Here is a 24525-nt window from a genome sequence, read left to right as displayed (position 1 = left end):
AAGACACTTCACCCTTGCTCCTGATGGGTGCTGGTTGGCGCCTTGCATGGCAGCTCCCTCCATCAGTATGTGAATGTGTGTGTGAATGGGTAAATGTGGAAGTAGTGTCAAAGTGCTTTGAGTACCTTGAAGGTAGAAAAGCGCTATACAAGTACAACCCATTTATCATTTATATATGTATGTATGTATATATATATATACTTAATATATATATATATATATATATATATATATATATATATATATATATATATGTATGTATGTATGTTAATATGTGTATGTATCTATGTGTATAAATATGTATATATTTATGTATAGATATGTGTTTATATGTTTACATCCATATATGTATATAACTATATGTATCTGTAGATTTATGTATATATGTGTCTATATGTATATAAATCTGTGTACATATATACGTATATATCTATGTGTATATATATGTATGTTTTTATGTGTATATGTATGGATATATATGTATGGATATATATGTGTGTGTATATGTAAATGTGTATTAATGTATATATGTATGTATTCATGTATGTGTATGTATTTTTTTATATTTATGGAAATGTATGTGGATATATATGTATGTATGTATGTTCATATATATATATATATATATATATATATATATATATATATATATATATATATGTATATGTATATGTATATGTGTGTGTGTGGGAAAAATCACAAGACTACTTCATCTCTACAGAACTGTTTCATGAAGGGTTCCCTCAATCATCAGATTTTAATGGAAGCATTCACATACAATGGTTTGTATAGGGCACAGAGTGGGGGCATGTTGAAATGATTTCACTGCGCTTGTTGAGGGATGACAGGTCTGGATGATATATAATAAACAGTTTCTCTTATAAGCATAGGTTGCATCTTTTATTACTACTGTTGTAAGGTATGCTGGATGCAAGAATTTGCCATGCATGTTGTAACCAATGCTGAATGTGGCTTGGCATTGTCTTGCTGAAATAAGCAGGGGCGTCCATGAAAAAGACGGCGCTTAGATGGCAGCATATGTTGTTCCAAAACCTGTATGTACCTTTCAGCATTAATGGTGCTTTCACAGATGTGTAAGTTACCCATGTCTTGGGCACTGATGCACCCCCATACCATCCCAGATGCCATCTTTTTTTAACTCTGCGTCGATAACAGTCTGAATGGTTCGCTTCCCCTTTGGTCCGGATGACACGATGTCGAATATTTCCAAAAACAATTTGAAATGTGGACTCGTCAGACCACAGAACACTTTTCCACTTTGCATCAATCCATCTTAGATGATCTTGGGCCCAGAGAAGCCGGCGGCGTTTCTGGATGTTGTTGAAAAAAGGCTTTCGCTTTGCATAGTAGAGCTTTAACTTGCACTTACAGATGTAGCGACAAACTATATTTAGTGACAGTGGTTTTCTGAAGTGTTCCTGAGCCTATGTGGTGATATCCTTTAGAGATTGATGTCGGTTTTTGATACAGTGCCGTCTGAGGGATCTAAGGTCACGGTCATTCAATGTTGGTTTCCGACCATGCCTCTTACGTCGAGTGATTTCTCCAGGTTGTCTGAACCTTTTGATGATATTATGAACCATAGATGTTGAAATCCCTAAATTTCTTGCAATTGCACTTTGAGAAACGTTATTAAACTGTTTGACTATTTGCTCATGCAGTTGTGGACAAAGGGGTGGACCCAGGTGCGTCGCCAGACATATTTCACTGGGGCACGTGCCCCACTGTTGATCTGCAGTGCCCCACTAAAAATTTCACCAATAAAAAAAAACGCTTCAGAGTTTTAAGTCTACATAACATAGACAACAGCGCACATACTACTTAGTATGGTAATTGATTGCTACTGTATTCACTCCACGAAACAGTGAGCACATGGCTACTTAATATGGTAATTTATTCACGTGTGGATGAGACTTCGGTTGAGAGAGAGAGAGAGAGAGGGAGAGAGAGAGAGAGAGAGAGAGAGAGAGGGGATTCGAATCACTGCGTGAGGTAGGTGACGTTAGCCAACAACAATTTGTTAATTAAAATAATTTGATTTTGATTTGACTCAAACTGTAACTCCTAGATAGATTTAAGAAAGTTGTTTGCCAGCAGCAGAGAAGAAGCGAGGAATGAGAGATGTAAGTGAAGTGCTAGCTAGCTAGGCAACATCATTGTTTTAAGTTGATGCTAAGTTAGCTAACGTTCTTCCTTGTATCAAGACAAACATATTCATTTGCTGTACGAGCTGTCGGGGGAATTTCCAATGAACATGAAACATAATGTTGGTTATTGTCTGCTGGTTCTGCATCAATAATGATTTGGAGTAAGCATGTGTGAGTTGTGTGCTTCTCAAATGGTTTATCTTCAGAAAGAAAAACATTTTTCCATATCATCAAGTCGTGGGCCAATTTTTAAATCATTCAAGTGTATTTCACAGAAAAATAGCACAGTAGACTTGTCTTGTTAATCGGTGTGACTTTGACTAAAATAATCTTGTTTTGTCACCAGAAAAATGGCTACAGCTAAAGCATCTGGTTTTATTTCCACTAAAAATAGTAACATTTCTGTATATGTTTTCAGAAAGATGGCTGAAAATATCGGGTTTTGTTGCCCCATTTAGATTTTTAAAAAATATATTTCCATGTCTGTCCTGAGTCCTCCTCCAACTTGTTAGTCAGTTTGCCTTTTGCTAAAATGCTCACTAATAGTCACTAGAAAAAAGGCTAAAAATATATGGTTTTGTTGCCACAATTTGATTTTTTTCTCCCTAAACTTTTTTTTTTTCATGCACACATCTGACTGCGACTCACCTAAAATGACACACAATCCACTTTTATGTCACGACCCAGCAGTTGGGAACCACTGGTCAACTGTATAACAGTTACTGTAATATTTCCATGTCTGTCCAGACTGATTGACCACTTTGCAAAAATGAAAACGAGACGTTACAGTTTATCCATCCATCCATTTTCTACCGCTTATTCCCTTTTGGGGTCGCGGGGGGCGCTGGCGCCTATCTCAGCTACAATCGGGCGGAAGGCGGGGTACACCCTGGACAAGTCGCCACCTCATCGCAGCGTTACAGTTTACTTCTCAGAAAATGATTCCCTGAACAGACACACAACAGTTGTTCATTTATTCTACTATTGTGGCTTTATTGTTTTGTGTATATTTTATAGTTTTGTGTATCTGAAATAGGATTAGCCACATTGCCATAAATGGAAATTAAATAATATTAAAGAACCCAGAGATGTAGGGGTGCTTTATTTTTTGTTTTACTTTTGTAGATGTTAAATTTGCAGATGATTACTGCAATATATATTTCAAAAAGATTCATTGCTCTTCCTTTTTGCTTTTACCAGTAGCAGTTTAGAAGTCTGGAGTAAAAAAGTGCACAAGTAGGTCAAATGCATTAGTTAATTTCAGGTGGTTAATCAAAGATCCATACAACATAATCTGATATGATTCCACAGTTTAAAGCACTATTTATGTATTTTTTATGATAAATAAGTGCTAAAAATGTTTTTGATTGCGCGCTTTGCACGCTCACATGAATTATTTGTGCCCCGGGTGTGCCCCAGTACAGTATTAGGTCTAGTGACGCCCCTGGGTGTACCTCGCCCCATCCTTTCTTGTGAAAGACTGAGCATTTTTTGGAAAGCTGTTTTTATACCCAATCATGGCACCCACCTGTTCCCAATTAGCCTGCACACTTGTGGGATGTTCCAAATAAGTGTTTGATGAGCATCCCATCAACTTTATCAGTATTTATTGCCGCCCTTCCCAACTTCTGTCACGTGTTGCTGCCATGAAATTCTAAAGTTAATGATTATTTGCAACAACAAAAAATGTTATTAATTTGAACATCAAATATGTTGTCTTTGTAGCATATTCAATTGATTAGGGGTTGAAAATGATTTGCGAATCATTGTATTATAATTTATATTTACATCTAACACAATTTCCCAACTCATATGGAAACGGGGTTTGTATATATATAATATATGTATGTATATATACAGTATGTGGCAAAAATGGTATTAAGCCATTAAATACACGTCATTTTTATACATGTTTCATAAATCACTAACAATATATTGAATACCCAAGTGCTGGACAATCTGCAGAAAATGTCTAATCTAGTGGATTTCACTTTCAATAATGAGAAGAGGGCTTGTCGCCACCCTCCAAACTGAAGTCAACTAATCAGAAAATTATGCAGATTGAAAGCTTTTCTCAGTGACCATGGATTTACACTATGTAACATCACATTCTGTATATTTATTTGACATCAGTAATACAGAACCCAAAACCAGTGAAGTCGGCACATTGTGTAAATGATAAATAAAAACAGAATACAATGATTTGCAAATCCTTTTCAACCTATATTCAATTAAATAGACTGCAAAGACAAGATATTTAACTTTCGAATTGGAAATGTATTTTAATTTTTTTTTTTAGCTAATATTAGCTCATTTGGGAACTGCATTAAAAACAGCATGTTCTTCATCTCAGTATGTTTATCATGACTGACTTAATTATCTATTACAATAACTGTTATATTAATTATTCACTGATGTCATTGTGCTAAAAAACAGAAGTCAGTAAATGAACGTATGCATTTGTAAATGCTTTGAAGTGGAAAAAGGGTAGGATTAAATACGCTTCGCTTCTTTTTACTCCTTTTTCGGACAGGATGTAAAGAGAAATTATATGACATTGTGTGAAGTATCATGCTGTAAGTGTGTTCATGTTTGAAATAAACTAAAGAAAGAAAGAAAGAATCCTCAACAAAACTTCAGGAGAGTTCATTTCTTCACGCTGTTAACTATCTGTCCAGCTGCACATGCTGGAAACGACTAGCGAGGGCAGAATAGTGAATTTATTGACAGTGCAGTGTGAAAGCTGTTATATATACTCTACAATTAGAACCACTGGACCCTGCATTACAGTGTCCTGATTTTGGTTGGTTGTTTTTTTTTCTTCTGCCATTGTTTTGCATAATTTCCATTGTCCAATTTCTAAAATTATTTTGCCTGTGGAATCAAGATTGCATTGCATGTAAACCGAACTGAAGGTCAAAACTAAACCTGTCTTTCATCCCTTCTCCAGGCTACTGTTGGCCTCATCCGAAACCTTGCACTGTGCCCAACCAATCAAGCTCCCCTTAGGGATGCGGGGACGATCCCGCGATTGGTCAACCTATTATTAAAAGCTCACCAGGACACACAAAGGCACGCCTCCTCATCCCAACAGACATATCAGGTCTAAAGATTCAAACACAAACATATTTGTTGCATTTTTAATTGGGTTTCTTGTTAATCCCCGTGTTTGACGCCTTCCCCCTTTTTCCTTAATATTTGACTAGGATGGTGTTCGCATGGAGGAAATTGTGGAGGGCTGCACAGGTGCACTTCACATTCTGGCCAGAGATCCTATAAACCGAGGGGAGATTGCCAGCATGCAGACCATACCACTGTTTGTGCAGGTACTTTCTCATTCTAGTTGCAATAAGAAAACAACAATCTGTGTATGATACAAGTGCAAGGAAGTCCGTCGTCCTGCTGTATGAGACGATGATGTCATGTTATCTTTGATTTATTGAACACCAGTATTAGGTATGACACAAATGCACTTATTTTTGGTTATATTGAAATATAGATTGTGAAGAAACATTATCAAGGCAATGACATACACTTTATTACCCAAAGTATTTTGCCACCCATCCAAATGATCAGAATCAGGTGTCCTAATCACTTGGCCCGGCCACAGGTGTATACAATTGAGCACATAGGCATGGAGACTGTTTCTACAAACATTTGTGAAAAAATGGGCCGCGCTCACTGATTTCCAGCGTGGAACTGCCACCTGTGCAACAAATCCAGTCGTGAAATTTCCTCGCTCCTAAATATTCCAAAGTCAACTGTCGGCTTTATCATAAGAAAATGGAAGAGTTTGGGAACAACAGCCACTCAGCCACCAAGTGGTAGGCCACGTAAACTGACAGAGAGAGGTCAGTGCATAGTGCAAAGACTTTGCGGACTTTCTGCACAGTCAGTTGTTACAGAGCTCCTAACTTCATGTGACCTTCCAATTAGCCCACGTACAGTACGCAGAGAGCTCCATAGAATGAGTTTCCATTGCCGAGCAGCTGAATCTAAAGCATACATCACCAAGTCCAATGCAAAGCATCGAATGCAGTAGTGTAAAGCACGTCACCACTGAACTCTAGAGCAGTGGAGACGCCTTCTCTGGAGTGATGAATCACGCTTTTCCATCTGGCAATCTGATGGACGAGTCTAGGTTTGGAGATTGCCAGGGGAACGCTATATTTCAGACTGCATTGTGCCGAGTGTGAAATTTGGTGAAGGAGGAATTATGGTGTTGGTTTGTTATTCAGGAGTTGGGCTTGGCTTCTTAGTTCCAGTGAAAGGAACTTTGAATGTTCCAGGATACCAAAACATTCTAGACAATTCCATGCTCCCAACCTTGTGGGAACAGTTTGAAACGGGCCCCTTCTTCTTCCAACATGACTGTGCAGCAGTGCAATAGCAAGGTCCTTAAAGACATGGATGACAGAGTGTGGTGTGGATGAACTTGACTGGACTGCACAGAGTCCTGACCTCAACCCAATAGAACTCCTTTGGGATGAATTAGAACGGCGACTGAGAGCCAGGCTTTCTCGACCAACATCAGTGTGTGACCTTATCAATGCGCTTTTGGAAGAATGGCGGAAAATTCCTATAAACACACTCCGCAACCTTGTGGACAGCCTTCCCAGAAGAGTTGAGGCTGTAATAGCTTCAAATAATGGACTGACATATTGAACCCTAGGGGTTAGGAATGGGATGGCACTTCAAGTTCAAATGTGAGTCAAGGCAGGTGGCCAAATACTTTTGGCAATATAGTTTATTTTCTTCATTCTTTTCTAGAGCTGATGTTTACAGTATGTGCACACATCAAGACCCAGTTAATTGTGGTTTTCTGATTGAATCTATTTCAATATTTGTCATGTGACAGACTAATTGAAAGACAAACCAATGAACACAGAGAGGCGTTTTTAGTCTTAAACTTACCAATACAATCATTCTAACATGTCACTTGTGTGCCCAGTTGCTTTACTCGTACGTGGAGAATGTCAAACGAGTTGCTGCCGGAGTTCTGTGTGAGTTGGCGCTGGACAAACATTCTGCAGAACTCATTGATGCCGAGGGAGCGTCGGCGCCACTCATGGAGCTGCTGCACTCCAACAACGAGGGAATCGGTAAGTCCATTTCTCCACACGCACTGTATATACATATATATATATATATATATATATATATATATATATATATATATATATATATATACATACATACATATATATACACACATATATATACATACATACGTATATATATATATATATATATATATATATATATATATATATATATATATATATATATACACAGTACATACATATATACATACATACATATATATATATACATACATATTGTATATATACATACATATTGTATATATACATACATATTGTTTATATACATACATATTGTTTATATACATACATATTGTATATATATATACACATATATATATATACACACATATTATATATATCTATCTCTATATATCTCTATACACACACATACACATACATATATAGGGTTAGGTTAGGTTAATTTTAGAATGCATTTGTTCTAAATAAAGGTTTTCTAATAAGGCCTAATCAATTCCCACATTGATTGTTTCTTTGGGAGTTCATTCCCTGTGTTTTACCTTTTAGACTGTTTATTTACGTTCTGATTTAGCGCTGTCTGAGTCGTTTACCCTTCCTGCAGACATTTACATTTGGAGGCTTCAACTGCTGCACGGTTTCACATTCAAAAACACAAACAATATATAACAGAAAACAGTGGTGACTGACGATATCAGGGGGAATAATTGTAGGTTTGATTAGGCTGTCAGACTCTTGTTAAATTCAGAAAGGCATAATTTTGTTTACTAAAATCAAAATCAGATCAGACACTTTGGCCTTTAACGCTTGTTTCCTGTCGTGTTCAACTCTCCCTAGATACTTGGCTATGTTATTTTGGTGATAAAGGGGGGAAAAAAAAATAAAAAATTATTTTAAGTGGGATGTGGAAAATTTGCAAGACTGATGGCCAACAGCCATGTTGCACTCCACCACAAGATAAACTGTAAAATGGATCGTCTGCACTTACTTTAAATAGCAAATCTGTTATAGAGAGGAAAAACATTTGATGGTTGCCATGTATAACTATTAGGGATGTAACGGTATCAAACAATATCATCACTGTGTTGAGGCCGTGATATGTCTCTCACAAAAAAAAAAAAAAGTCTTCAAATTGCCATAACATGCAAAATGAAGTGGCACAAATGTTTAGGATAAACATATATATTGTAATTCAACACAAACATAATGCTGAATTATTTATTACTACAAACATACAACAATTAAGACCTTCAGCATAGCCGTGTGTGGAATTAAATGATAGAATAGATTACACAAGGAAATCAATATTTCAGTTTAAGAGACTGTTCAATCTACAAGTGTTCACAAAGTAAAATGAAGAACAATTATGATGAACATCTTGAACCTTTAGAGCTTCACGGTGGCAGAGGGGTTAGTGCGTCTGCCTCACAATACGAAGGTCCTGCAGTCCTGGGTTCAAATCCAGGCTCGGGATCTTTCTGTGTGGAGTTTGCATGTTCTCCCCGTGAATGCGTGGGTTCCCTCCGGGTACTCCGGCTTCCTCCCACTTCCAAAGACATGCACCTGGGGATAGGTTGATTGGCAACACTAAATTGGCCCTAGTGTGTGAATGTGAGTGTGAATGTTGTTTGTCTATCTGTGTTGGCCCTGCGATGAGGTGGCGACTTGTCCAGGGTGTACCCCGCCTTCCGCCCAATTGTAGCTGGGATAGGCGCCAGCGCCCCCCGCGACCCCGAAAGGGAATAAGCGGTAGAAAATGGATGGATGGATGAACCTTTAAAAAAAAAAGATATGATTATTTATGTATTAAATTTTGTTTGATGTATTTTTCGGCGCATAAGGCGCACTTAAAATCCTTCCATTTTCTCAAAACTCGACATTGCGCCTTATAACCCGGTGCCCCTAATGTATGGAATAATTTTGGTTGTGCTTACAGACCTCAAAGCTATTTTATTTGGTACATAGTAAACTGATAAGTTACGACCGTTAGATGACAGTCACACATAAGAGATACATGTAGACTGCATTTGGACTCAGGTAAACAACACATACATTTTAAATCTTCCATCGAAAATATAGAACATTACACACGGCACGCAAAAATCAATCAAAATGTTTTAGTACGACTTTGGTAAGCTATGAAGCTGCACCGTTTGATGGATTGTACTGTGCTTCAACATACGAGTATTATTATGGTGTGTGTGTGTAAGGTAAACATATTATTTGATGTCTTTTTTCGCATTATTATGCAAAAGTAACTTTTCTTACCTTCTAGTACCTGGTGATCTGTATTTGGGATCTGTTTAAGTCCTGAAAATTTGCGCGCTTCCGCCTTTGTAGTCTGTGGAGACACCGGTGTCGATAAGCTTCTTTTTCTCTATCTTCTTGTTATGGGGCATTCATTCTCCACTGTTGCCATTTCTAATATAAAGTAGTGTCAGGTTCTTATTTATATCTGTCAGTAAACTCGCCAAAGTCCTCTTATTGACTACAAAGTGGAATACACGCTTCACTTACTACTGGCTCTCCCTCTCTTTAACATTGTCGCTTACCGCACAGAGAATTCTGGGAGATGTAGTTTATTTTCAGACCTCCCAAAGCAATAGCGCCAGAAAACGACACTCACCAAGTTTTCATTTACTACTGTCACGGCATTATTGAAATTGAATACCGTTACGACCATAATAACTATTGTATATCAACTTTAGCCTTCATATAATACATACAGAAGAGGAAATAGTTATTCAATTGCATGCTGATTTAGTATGTTTACTTTTACAAACACATGCACTTATTTTAGGTTTATTTTAAGAATGACAGACTAAACATCAACAAACAAATACGGATTCAAATTATTAAATAATTAGAGTTTATCTATACAACCCTTAATCATAAATGTTTCAAAGGGCTGCACAAGCCACAACGACATCTTTGTCCCAATGGGCGTAATGAGAAACTTTGGAGGTTTATACAAAAATAGTATCAATTTTTATTTGTTTTAAATAAGCAACATGTTGCAATCAGGTCGGATGTGTCTTGGAGTTGGTCAACGGGGTTGCACACATCTCAGTCCACTCCTTTTAACTCTCCAAATCCTGTAAATGGGCAACTCAAAGTGTCTGCTGCCTCCACAGATTTTCAATGGGATTAAAGTCCCTAGACCAGGGGTCACCAACCTTTTTGAAACCAAGAGCTACTTCTTGGGTACTGATTAATGCGAAGGGCTACCAGTTTGATACACACTTAAATAAATTGCCAGAAATAGCCAATTTACCTTTTATATATATATATATATATATATATATTTATATGAAAATAGTATTCCTGTCTGTCATTCCGTCGTACATTTTTTTTCGTTTTACGTAAGGTTTTTTGTAGAGAGTAAATGTTAAAAAAAACACATAATTAAACGGTTTAAAAGAGGAGAAAACAGGAAAAAAAATTAAAATAAAAGGGTGAAACATAGTTTATCTTCAATTTTGAGTCTTTAAAATTCAAAATTCAACAGTAAAAAAGAAAAGAAAAACTAGATAATTCGAATCTTTTTGAAAAAATTAAAAAAATAATTTATGGAACATCATTAGTAATTTTTCCTGATTAAGATGAATTTTAGAATATTTATGACATGTTTATATAGGTTAAAATCCAATATGCATTTTTGTTAGAATATATAACAAATTGGACCAATTTTATTTCTAACAAAGACAAATCATTATTTCTTCAACATTTTCCAGAACAATTTTTTAAATAAATTCAAAAGACTTTGAAATAAGATTTAAATATTATTCTAAAGATTTTCTAAATTTGCCCGAATATTTTTTTTGAATTTTAATCATAAAAATGTTGAAGAAATATTTCACAAATATTCTTCGTCGAAAAACAGAAGCCGAAATGAAGAATTAAATTAAAACTTATTTATTATTCTTTACAATAAAAAAAATAAATTTACTTGAACATTGATTTAAATTGTCAGGAAAGAAGAGGAAGGAATTTAAAAGGTAAATGTGTTTAAAAATCCTTTTTAAGGCTGTATTTTTTTCTCTAAAATGTTCTTTCTGAAAGTTATAAGAAGCAAAGTAAAAAAAATAAATGAATTTATTTAAACAAGTGAAGACCAAGTCTTTAAAATATTTTCTTGGATTTTCAAATTCTATTTGAGTTTTGTCTCTTTTAGAATTAAAAATGTCGAGCAAAGCGAGACCAGCTTGCTAGTAAAAAAATATATATATGCAACTCACTGGTAAGTGCTGCTATTTTTAGAACAGGCCAACGGGCTACTCATCTGGTCCTTAAAGGCTACCTGGTGCCTGCGGGCACCGCGTTGGTGACCCCTGCCCTAGACTGTCTTGGCTAATCAAAAATTTTAATTTGCTCCTTTTAGAGCCTCTCATTTGTTGCTTTGGCTGTATCAGCATTTGTTTGCTTACAAACACAGCAAGTTGAACATGTGGCTACTGTATTATAAACTGCGAATTGACTATAAAGCGCACCGGTGTATTAGCCGCACTCAATAAATTTTAGGGGAAAATTATTTTTTTCCACATATTTGCACCAAACTTTAAGCCGCAAATATATACGTTGCAAAATGAGTTATTTACACAGAAATATTTTATAAATGTTTATTTACGTACCTTAATTGTTTCCACATGGTGTCTGTAACACGGCAGCAAAATGGCTGATCAAACCAAACAGAAGTCATCGTCATGGACCCACTAGCTGCAGAAGCTAGCATTTCAACAGACTCAATAACTCCACCGTGATGTTTTGGTGAATTCACTGAGGAATTGGTGAAACTGAAACAATACAAAAATAATGGCATTGTAAGTTAATAATACTAACAGACATTTGTAAACGTGTTAGCATATTAGCGATTGCAGTATGGTGTACAAATATGCATGAAAACACTTCCACAGACCTCACACGGGACGGCTTAGTAAGTATTAACAGTTTTAGTTATATTGTAATAGTTACATACATTGCTTGGAGTGCTGAAAGAAGAACCAATACGAGTAGAAAAGCTATCGACGGCTAGAAGACTTAACGGGACTGAAAAAAAAAAAGCACTAGTGGAAGGAAACCGCATCACCTGCAGTGAACAAACTCGTCCAAAAGATAGCGCTGTAGCACAAACAGGAAAACACCTCAGTGTTTTTGATTGTTTTTTCTTTCTGAAAACTTTTATGGCTCTGCGAAGAAAAATCCATAAATTAGCTGCACCTTTTTATAAACCGCAGGGCTCAAAGTTAAAGAAAAAAGTAGCGGCTATTAGTACGGAATTTATGGTAACCGGTAGAAGTAGACATACTTATTTTCCCTCAAACAAAAACACATTCATTCACGAATATTATTTCATGTTTTTTTCTGGATTATTTTTTTTATATCGAATTGCCCATCGTGTTAAAAGGAATTTACCGTAAAAGCGCCAAATGTGGATGAAATATCTGAATTTATTTTCAAAATAAGTGTTCATTGTTGAATTATTACCTCTACCAATAGGTTATGCAATCATTCAGGTTTTTTCTTTGTCAGTCAGTTAATTATTTAGTTAGCAACATAACGAAAAAAAATATGGGCGGATTTTTATAAAACATAGAAATATATAAAAATATAAAGAATAGGATAACGAGCAAGTGATTCAATTTTGGAGGTGATCTGTAAAATTTAGTTTACCTTACTTTATGTTTACTGTAAAAGGCTAAACTTCTCTGTTCATGTATGTTCGCTGATTTAACTCTGAGCAGATATCTAGACCTATCAAGTCCTGAGCAGATATCTAGACCTATCAAGTCCTGAGCAGATATCTAGACCTATCAAGTCCTGAGCAGATATCTAGATCCCTAGATTGATTGATGTAAAATGTTCTGTGTCACATTGTTCACTTTCGCATGTCCATTAAAGATTTGATTAATTTATGATTAATTTGTGATTCACTACAATAGGACCCCACAGCACACTGGATTCCAGTTAATTGAAATACCACAACACTGGATATTGTTCAAATAAGTTCAATTTAATTTAAGAACTTGCACACAAAGTAACACTGTGCATTTTCCGCGCATTCGTATTAAGTCGTGTTGCGCTGGCGGACGGAGAGGGTCTTGAACAACCATTGTGTGTGTGTGGACAAGGATAAGGTTAGATGGGATTTACCCTGAATAACTTTAGCCGGATTAGTGTCGAAGGGGCCTGGGGCACTCCACCCCAGAAAAGAAGAATCCTTGAGAAGGGACTGTAGATGTCGGGAACCATTTCCAAGGTGATCAGCTGCAATAAATGTCAAGTGGGTACAATTAGTAAATTGTTACATTCATGATAATGGGACAGTCCAGTCCACCCAGATTCCAGCAGATAGTCATGGTGTGGAGTTGTGTGTGTGGGAGGAAGATATTCTTCCATGCTCAGCCATCCCACAGCTGTGCATGGAAGAGCGATCCACCTCAGGGTCACAACTTGGGTCAGTTCGCACCTCATCCAGAATTATCTGCGGCCACCTGGTTCTCTCCCGGCAGGAGATTGGGGAGAGAGCAAAATAGCGGCATATGGTCTATCTAAATTAAAAGCTAGAATGTATAAGTCATTTTTAAGGTGAGAGTTGAATGCATTGCATAGTAGAGGAGCCCGAGTGGAAAACACTCTGTAACCTGCATACTTGTTTAAGGCTTTGGAAGTAACTAATAAGACAACGTTTTTGGAACACAGATTTCAGGACAGAACATATGGAGACGGCGCAATACAATTGGCAAGATAAAATGGTGCTAAACTGTTTGGTATCTTGGTGCTAAACTGTTTGGTATCTTTAGTAACACAACCTTACAGTTGCACCTTAAGTGTACTTTTGATTAGTTCCTAAACATTCACTGAGTGTTGTTAAAAGGAAAGGCAATGTAACACAGTGGTAAAAATGCCCCTGTGCCAACTTCTTTGCAATGTGTTGCTGCCATTAAATTCTAAGTTAATTATTTGCGAAAAAATAATTGTTTCTCAGTTCGAACATTAAATATCTTATCTTTGTAGTCTATTCAATTGAATAGAGGTTGAAAATGATTTGTAAATCATTGTATTCTGTTTTTATTTACAAATTACACAATGTGCCAACTTCACTGGTTTTGTGTTTTTTTTTTAACATATTTCCGGATGAAACACATACTCTGCAATATGAAATTTCCTCCAGTCTTCTGTTGTTGACATAAGCAGGTTGATGCAGACCTGCCCACATTCTGGAGATAAAAGTAGGCTTCATAAAATGTACTGAATTCCGTTAAAAAAACAAACTTAAAATCACTACTTTGTCTATTTTTGGGGGACTTTTACCTGTAGAAAACCTTTGCAGAAAATAACACAAAAGGCTGAGTGTATTCTAGAAATTGTTGGCGATTCTTACAAGTCAATAATTGTTCGAAAAGTATTAAACATAAAACAATCGTCTTTCCGTTTGGGCAAAATGTCATCTTTAATGTCTCTCCACAGCTACCTACGCTGCAGCAGTGCTGTTTCGAATTTCAGAGGACAAGAGCTCAGATTACAGGAAAAGAGTGTCGGTGGAGCTTACGCACTCGCTCTTCAAACACGACCCCACTGCCTGGGAAATGGTAAGATCCCTGATAGAATGTTGCTAACGTTGCTTTGTTTGAAAGGTATTCATACAAGACCATACCCACTCACGAAAAAGAGACCAATTAAAAAGTATGAGTTCATAATTACATTTATGACTTTACTGGTCAATAAAAAACGGTAAATTCATCACTATGCTGGAGTAAATTGGGGTATTTATTATTATTGAAACTTTGAATTTTAAATATAAAATCGACCTGCTCAGTGGCTTTGTGTCCGCCCTTAGATTGGTAGGTTGTGAGTTCAAACCCTGGTCGAGTCATACCAAAGTCTATAAAAATGAGACCCATTACCTCCCTGCATCAAAGGTTGGAATTGGGGGTTGCATCACCAAAATGATTCCCGAGCATGGCCACTGCTGCTCACTGCTCCCCTCAACTCCCAGGGGGTGGAACATGGGCATGAGTCAAACGCAGAGAGTAATTTCACCACACCTAGTGTGTGTGTGACTATCAGTGGTACTTTAAAGGCCTACTGAAATGAGATTTTCTTATTTAAACGGGAATAGCAGGTCCATTCTATGTGTCATACTTGATGATTTCGCGATATTGCCATAATTTTGCTGAAAGGATTTAGTTGAGAAAATCGACGATAAAGTTTGCCCATTTTGGTACTTCCTGAAAAAGCCTCGCCTTTACCGGAAGTCGCAGACGATGACGTCACATGTTGATGGCTCCTCATATATTCACATTGATTTTAATGGGAGTCTCCAACAAAAACAGTTATTCGGAACGAGGAAACGCCAATTTCCCCATTAGTTTGAGCGAGGATGAAAGATTTGTGTTTGAGGATATTGATAGCAACGGACTAGAAAAAAAAAAAAAAAACGAGTTAAAAAAAAAAAAGCGATAGCATTGGGATGTATTCCGATGTTTTTAAAGACATTTACTAGGATAATTCTGGGAACTCTCTTATCTTTCTATTGTGTTGCTAGTGTTTTAGTGAGTTAAATAGTACCTGATAGTCGGAAGGGTGTGTCCACGGCCGGGTGTTGACACGCAGTGTATCAGGCGAGTCGACGGCAGCTGTGGACGGCACAAGCTCAGCTTTTATCCGGTAAGAACTGACTTTTCAACCACAATTTTCTCACCGAAACCTGCTGGTTGACATTTGGTCTGGATCCATGTCTGCTTGACTGCGCTCTGATCCATAGTAAATTTTCATCTCCGGGAATTTTAAACAAGGAAACACCGTGTGTTTGTGTGGCTAAAGGCTAAAGCTTCCCAACTCCATCTTTCTACTGTGACTTCACCAATATTAATTGAACAGATTGCAAAAGATTCAGCAACACAGATGTCCAAAATACTGTGTAATTATGCCGTTAAAGCAGACGACTTTTACCTGTGTGTGTGCGCAGCGCTCACACTTCCTAAAACCCTGTGACGTCACGCGTACACGTCAGCATTACACGACGTTTCTAAGACGAAACTCCCGGGAAATTTAAAATTGTAATTTAGTAAACTAAAAAAGCCGTATTGGCATGTGTTGCAATGTTAATATTAAATCATTGATGTATAAACTATTAGACTGCGTGGTGGGTTTCAGTAGGCCTTTAAATATAACGTTAAAAACATCCCATTCATGTTAAATGAAAACCACACTACTTTGATTTTTGGACCATTACCAAAGCAACAAAAATACACGAGTCAAAAAACTCCTGACAGGATCCTGACAAGATAAGTGGTAAAAAAAAAAACTGATGAATGAATATGGCATTAGGCAGACTACTTCTTTTCTAAATGCCGTCAACCAAGAGGAAATTTATTGATGTATTGCACAGTAGTAGCTTTGTTGTACTGCTAAAGGAAAATGTGTTTTAAATCCTGCTGTAATTGTTTCCTAATGGGAATATTTTGCAGTCCATAAGTGAGTCCATGTTTGGTGAAGGGCATGCCAACAGTTCTGTTTACTATTTCATGTCACACCATTTTTTTGTCCATTTGCCCATTTTCAGGCTTGAAAAATGCTTAATTTAGGCCAAAAATTTATAAAAAATCCATCCATCCATGCGTGTCCCTTTTGCTTAAAAAAAATCTGTGATAGAGACTATATACAACAAATATATAATTACAGAAATTTAAGAAAGCCTATAAAGTAACACCAGGCAGCCATGATTGACGCTCCAGTCTTGCATCCGTGTGCATGGAATTTACAAACGCTTTAACAATAATAACATACTAATAGACAGCTAAATGATATTTGTTTTAATAATATTGGTATTGTGTGTAAATATTACACAATAAGATACTGTACATAGTGCTTAGTAGATATGTCATGTTCCAAACCTAAAAAAAAACAAACACACATTTCAATCAAAAATAACTTATTTCCGGATCTCACTTTTTAGCTTTATAACATTTAAACAGGACAAAATAGTGATTTTATTTATGTCATGATACATATCGATATCTATAGATAGATCAAAAATATTGCGATTAGATTTTTTTTCCCATATCGCCCATCTCTAATGTAAAGTCTCATTCAGTTGACGACTCCAACTGGCGGGCAAACACGCACTCTCGGCTGATTCAGTTGTACTTGTGCCTCCAGTATGTCAACAAAAAAAGCAAGCATGCCTGATTAAAAACACTCAAAAGTAAGGTTCCAGATGATGCTAGTTTCCATTACACATACCATCTAGAACTGATTAGCATTAGCAATTTTACATAGCGATGTCAACGCTTTCAAATGTAGTACAGCTACAACTAAAATACATTTTGCAATTAAACCGCTTGTGTGTAATAGGTACAATACTTACACTATAAACACTTTGTAGGGCTCAACAAAAGACTATACTGGCACATTCAATTCAACGGCAGATACCACTTTCTGACAATGATGACAAATCAACTTGGAAAAAGAGACCCCTATCTTCTGTTTTGTTGGCTTTAAATACATACAGTGAGACAACATCCTTACAGTTTCAATGCTCTGCAAAACTGCCAACTGTACAGGGAGTGCTCCATAGCCTATAAAATATCAATCAATCACTCAGATTTTTTTTTAAGTCCTTAATCACAAGTGTCTCAAAGGGGCCTCGCAGACCACGACATCTGATCTTTTCTGAACCCTCATACGGGCAAGACTAAAATTCAAAAGAAGAACAAAGAAGAAACCTTTGGATCAGCCCCCTCTAGGCTGACTGCATGCAATGGATGCCAAGTGGGTACAATTATTGAATTGTTACATAATAGATAATGTGAGTCCAGTCCTTTGGGAAGCCAAAAGAGGGTTATAGAGGTCTTTTTCCATGCAGGCAAGTTGGCAGCGCAGAGACGTCCCTAGCTGCGCATAAAACAATGGTCCACCCCATGTCACAACATGTGCCTCCATTAGACTGGTATCTCTCCAGAAATTATATTCTGGTAGGAGAGGGGGACAGACACTGGTCTCAACAATATCAATCTAAAATCTAGAGTATATACTGTAAATACATGTTTAATATGTTTAATGGACTAATGGAATATTTAACGGATTGCATATATGCACACATATCCTCACACCCGCCCAACACCTTTGCCACCGGTTAACACTTTAGGGGCGACTGGCTGGAGCAGCGCCAAAAGGGCCGCAGCTTCAACACCATGGGATCCACTTTTTTTTACTCATCCTCCGTATGTGGCGACCATCAGTGTTCCTGTTCCGTCACCCTGTACAGTGTGTTTGCTCTTAAACCGATTTGTACTGAAAATAAAAAAATGTTGAACTTGTCAAGGACAAAACATTTCCTTCCTTTGACCAGTCTTCCTCTCAGGGAATAAAAGACACTGTAAACGTGACGAAGTTCTTTCGGATGACATATGTTGAGTAAGGACCATCAAGACATTACCAAGTTTTACTAAAGCTTTAGGAGACCAGCCTTACAATGTTTTAATAGCGGCATCTAGAAGCGGTCGGAAAATCAAACGGAAAGAGTCAGCTTATTCAGTATGAAAACAGCCCCCACATGCCCAGAAAGAAATACAACCTTATTGTTCTAAACTGATAAGGTAAAAAGGAAGTACATTATACTCCCAATACATATTCCAGCGCCTTCAAGGCTTTTTCTGCCATAAAAGCAGAAGGCACTCAAAAGTACAGAAAAAAAACTACCGTTGAGTACTGGTATCAATTCCTCGGTATGATCATTTTTATTGTATCGGTTCAAATTTGAAAGGTACTAAACCCTAGCTGGTCTCACTAACAGTCTCATACCAGGCGTCATGCTCAATTTTGCACTATTTATATCTATGTAAGGGGGTTGAAGTTACAAATAGTAAATGCTTATTTACCCCGATGTATTTACTTAAAAAAAAAAAGTGACTGGGAACGCATAATCAGTATACAACTTTCCACATTGATACGAGTCATCTTTTTTGAACCACTCTTCTCTCCATCATTATCATCTAAGTCAGAGGTGTCAAACTCGTTTTCATTGAGGGCCACGTCACAGTTATGGTTGCTCTAAGAGGGCCGCATTTAACAATGAGTAATATATGAATATACATGTGTATGTATATGATACATTAACAATATATTTTTTTACATAAGCTGCAAAAAAATATTTAAATTCTACTTCAAAAACTGTCAGGTTAGTCACCAAAATTTTACAGTAAAAGCAGTGTTTTGTTAAAAACATTTTTACAGCATACAAAAATATTGAATATATGAAATGGAAAAACAATACCACTGTTTCTAGCGATAAAATTGAAGCAACATAGCTGCCAGTTTTGTTTTTTTTTACTGTAAATTGTTGTTTTAATATTTTTTGGGTGTTTTTTTTGTAGTGTTTTAGTATCTTACTGTATATGGAAAAAAAACAGTACCAAAGTTGATTTTACGGTAAAATCTATTGTCAATTTCACAGTCTACAATTTGTTTTGAAATCATAAGTCAAGCAAATATTTAAGTACAATATTTATCTTTATTTTAACAAAAAATATTTCTGGAGTACATGATAATATAATATTTTAATCTTGATAATATTGATTTTTAAATTATATGCAATTGCATGCAATGCATGATTTTTATTGTCAAAAAGTAAAGATAAAAATATTTCTGTAAGAACATTCTAAGCAATTTATATTTTCAGGCTTCACGGGCCAGATTTGGCCCCCGGGCCTTGGGTTTGACACCTGTGATTTTATTGTCTGATTTTAAAGCAGTCCTACCAAAGTTTAGCTTTATTCTTTTTATCTGTTGTGTTTCTCTCTAGGCCCATTCAGTTGCCCTGGAGCCCGCATACTTGGCTGATGGTGAGTCTGACGATTTTCTACTACGACTGAGATAGTCCTTTTGTTGTCAAATTCTATCTCTACTCTTAGGTATAGGCATGCAATGATCAACCAGTTTTACTATTAATCGTGATTAAAAAGGTATTGGTTACTTAATCACAAAGGCTTCACTACACCTTGTATTTCAGTCCTCCTCAGGTGGACGTTATGCTGGTACGTTATTTTTGGCATGACCTCAAGGTTACATCAGTGGTGCAAACACTTACAGTTGTGGTCAAAAGTTTACATACACTTGTAAAGAACATAATGCCATGGCTGTCTTGAGTTTCCAATCATTTCTACAACTCTTATTTTTTTGTGATAGAGTGATTGGAGCACATACTTATTGGTCACAAAAAACATTCATGAAGTTTGGTTCTTTTATGAATGTATTATGGGTCACTGAAAATGTGACCAAATCTGCCACTGACCACAGAACTTTCCTACAGAAGGTCTTATCATTGTCCATGTGATGTCAGATGAAACAAAAATTTTTCCGTTTGGCCACTATACCCAGCAATATGTTTGGAAGAGAAAAGGTGAGGCCTTTAATCCCAGGAACAGCACACCTACCGCCAAGCATGGTGGTGGTAGTATTAAGATCTGGGCCTGTTTTGCTGTCAATGAAACTTTTGCTTTACAGAGAGAAAATGGGACAATGAAAAAGAAGGATTACCTCCACATTCTTCAGGATAACCTAAAATCATCAGCCTGGAGGTTGGGTCTTTGGCGTAGTTTGGTGTTCCAACAGAACAATGACGCCAAAAACACGTCAAAAGTGGTAAAGGAATGGCTAAATCAGGCTAGAATTAAGGTTTTAAAATGGCCTTCCCAAAGTCCTGACTTAAACGTGTGAACAATACTGAAGAAACAAGTCCATGTCAGAAAACCAACAAATTTAGCTGAACTGCACCAATTTTTTTAAGAGGAGTTGTCGACAACTCAACCAGAAGCTTGCCAGAGCTTATGGATGGCTACCAAAAGCGCCTTATTGCAGTGAAACTTGCCAAAGGACATGTAACCAAATATTAACATTGCTGTATGTATAATTTTGACCCAGCAGATTTGGTCACATTTTCACTATACCCAGAATCATTTCATAAAAGAACCAAACTTCATGAATGTTTTTTGTGACCAAAGTATGTGCTCCAATCCCTCTATCACAAAAAAAAAAATAAGAGTTGTAGAAATTTTTGGAAACTCAAAACAGCAATGACATTCATTATGTTCTTCACAAATGTTTGTAAACTTTTTACCACAACTGTTAATGTACCTGTTGATAGACACTAGAAGAGAACTGTTTCAACCCCAAAAAAGCTGTGGTCAGTGGGGGAATATTTTGGGTACTTACAAATTTGTCTTAGGACATGATGGTTTACCCATTTGCAAAACCTTCCAAACGAAAGTTGCTGCTAAAGGGTCTAATACATCCAATATGGTGCAGCATTTGCAGGATCACCACCCGGCTTTACACGCCAAAGTAAAGGTAAAACAAAATAAAATAAATTATGTTATTAGAGGCAAGTTATTAGATTATGAATTGAGTTGGTAGGAAGACTAGAGTTAATCTATATCAAAAGTGTCAAACTCAAGGCCCGCCACATTACTTATTGTGGCCCGCAAAAGTTTTGAAATAATATGAGTTAATGAAGTACTTTACAAAATGTATTAGTTCTTTCCAATTTCACTAAAAATCACCAAAAATGTTTCACATGCGCTGCCACCACTGCTGCTCACTACTCCCCTCACCTCCCAGGTTGGAACAAGGAGGTGGGTCAAATGCAGAGGGTAATTTCACCACACCTCATGTGTTTGTGTGTGTGTGACTATCAATGGTACTTTAACTTTAACTTAATTATGTGACACTTACAAGACTATCATACAATTCAAACCTTTTTTGTTCAAATAAAACTGACAAATGTGCTTGACTTATGATTTTAAAGCAAGTTTTTCATCCAACTGCACATTGTAAAAAAACAATACTGTAGAATATACAGTAAAAAACAGGCGGCTCAGTTGCTAGGATTTTGTCGTAGAAAAACTATAGTACCCTTAAGTAATATGCTGATGAAAACCACCATAAATTTTACAGGAAAATTGTATCCACTGAGCTACTATTTTTTTTTACTGCAAAATCTAAAGATGTATATATAATCAAATGCATAGGCAATTGTATGATAATAACTTGAAGTGAATCGTCATACATCCATCCATCCAGCCATCCATTTTCTACCGCTTATTCCATTCGGGATCGCGGGGGGCGCTGGAGCCTATCTCAGCTAAAATCGGGTGGAAGGCGGGCATTTATATCCATAAATTATTCACGGTTACAAGCGGCCCTCTGATGTCAGCCACAGCTGCAGCGTGGCCTTCAATGAAAATCAGTTTGACCCCCCTGATCTACATCATACAGTATCTTAGTGTTGAGTCAGTTCAGTGTAAACAAACAGCAACAGGTACTCCTGTCAGGGTGTATTTAATTCAGTGACCATTCAGTTGCTCCTTTCTGTCTGTGTAGAATAAACTAAAAGGCATGATCAGTAAATATAGCTAGTGATAAACACTAACATAAGATCAGGAGCTCATAGAATAACAGCACTATACCATGGGATCTAATTATGTGTAATCCAGTTAATATTTACACCCCATAAATAATGAATAAATGACAGTTGATGGCACTCACACTTGGGTGTCAGTCTCACATTAATAATACTATTATTAATCATTTTATTTATTATTAATACTTTGTTAATATTCTGAATCAGAATCAGCACACAAGAAATTTGACTTACTAGTATTATGTCGTACTATTATTATAATGTTATTTCATTACTGTCAGTGTTGACAGTAATGAAAACAAATCCAAGTCTAGAGAATATCTGTGATTTTATATATCCATCCATCCATCCATTTCTACCGCTTATCCCTTTCTGCATTCGGGCGGAAGGCGGGGTACACCCTGGACAAGTCACTACCTCATCGCAGGGCCAACACAGAGAGACAGACAACATTCAAACTCACATTAACACACTAGGACCAATTTTAGTGTTGCCAATCAACCTATCCCCAGGTGCATGTCTTTGGAGGTGGGAAGAAGCCGGAGTACCCGGAGGGAACCCATGCAGTCACGGGGAGAACATGCAAACTCCACACAGAAAGATCCTGAGCGCAGGATCGAATCCAGGACCTTCGTATTGTGAGGCAGACTTCCCTAACCCCTGTTACACCGTGTTGCCTGATTTTTATATATATATATATATATATATATGTATATATATATATATATATATATATATTACAAATCATCATTGCATAATAATCGTGATGATCATCGATTAATACTCACACTATAAGTGTGCAGTCAAAATCTATAAATGGTGAGCTTTACAAAGCGTTCTGACACTAAAACCACATGTACCTACTGTTGACGCAGAGGAGCAATTGAGGGTTCAGTATCTTTCTCATGCATAGTTCAACACGCTCACAGAGGGACCGAAGATCAAACCCGCAACCTTCAAGTTGGGACACATCCCCTTACCAACATGCTGTCCCCTATTCGAATTGCATCCATATTCGGAGTACCATGAATTGATGGACCCCGACTTAAACAAGTTGACAAACTTATTCAGGTGTTACCATTTAGTGGTCAATTGTACGGAATATGTACTGTACTGTGCACTCTACAAATAAAAGTTTCAATCAATCAATCAAAAAGTGCCGGAGGTTGACGTATGTTTCCAGACGGCATAGTACATGTCTGCTCAGAGTAAATACTGAGCAATTAACTTAGTTATAATCTTGGGAGAGTTCATGTCAAACACGGTATGTTCATATGCAAAGTTTCTGATAAGTAACAACTGTCTAAATATTTAGTCCATTTTGCCAATTGCTCAGGGAGGCATAGCTCAGTTGGTAGAGTACCCGTGCCAGCAACTTTAGGGTTCCAGGTTCGATTCCCGCTTCCGCCATCCTAGTCACTGCCGTTGTGTCCTTAGGCAAGACACTTTACCCACCTGCTCCCAATGCTCCCCACACTGGTTTAAATGTAACTTAGATATTGTGTTTCACTATGTAAAGCGCTTTGAGTCACTAGAGAAAAAGCGCTATATAAATATAATTCACTTCACTTCACGCTTGTGGATAGGATGCATCCTGGCAGTCCTGGCCCTGGTACCAGTATCTCGCCCTGCCACAACAGCTATTCTCTCGCCATCTGCCATCCCCACCCATTTAGACTCCGAAGCCTCAAATCCTTCAGTCCCCTTGGCAGTCACTGTCACATAAAAATGAATATATTTTACTTTCAAATGGGTGCTGCAACTTTACAGTAAGTGAAGAGACTGAGGACGAATTCGCACAGGGCCGAATGTATACCATGCCAGAAAAAATGTACGGTAGGTTTGGCTTGTGTAA

The 24525-nt window shown here is 37.0% G+C and overlaps 1 protein-coding gene across 3 annotated transcripts in view; it reads left to right on the top strand.

Annotated features, from left to right (window-relative positions):
• Nucleotides 1-24525, top strand: part of LOC133541214 (junction plakoglobin-like) — a 252078-nt gene that overhangs the window by 205542 nt on the left and 22011 nt on the right. For all 3 annotated transcript variants that reach the window (XM_061884428.1, XM_061884426.1, XM_061884427.1), the window contains exons 11-15: nucleotides 5119-5271; nucleotides 5375-5494; nucleotides 7120-7270; nucleotides 14717-14838; nucleotides 20055-20094. In XM_061884428.1, the coding sequence (XP_061740412.1) occupies nucleotides 5119-5271; nucleotides 5375-5494; nucleotides 7120-7270; nucleotides 14717-14838; nucleotides 20055-20094 (586 nt within the window). The remainder of the gene's footprint in view (nucleotides 1-5118; nucleotides 5272-5374; nucleotides 5495-7119; nucleotides 7271-14716; nucleotides 14839-20054; nucleotides 20095-24525) is intronic.

The sequence above is a fragment of the Nerophis ophidion genome, linkage group LG23 (genome assembly GCF_033978795.1).
Source record: "Nerophis ophidion isolate RoL-2023_Sa linkage group LG23, RoL_Noph_v1.0, whole genome shotgun sequence".
Classification (NCBI taxonomy): domain Eukaryota; kingdom Metazoa; phylum Chordata; class Actinopteri; order Syngnathiformes; family Syngnathidae; genus Nerophis; species Nerophis ophidion.
The sequence above is the reverse complement of the archived record's forward strand: the minus strand, read 5'-3'. Positions and strand labels throughout refer to the sequence as shown.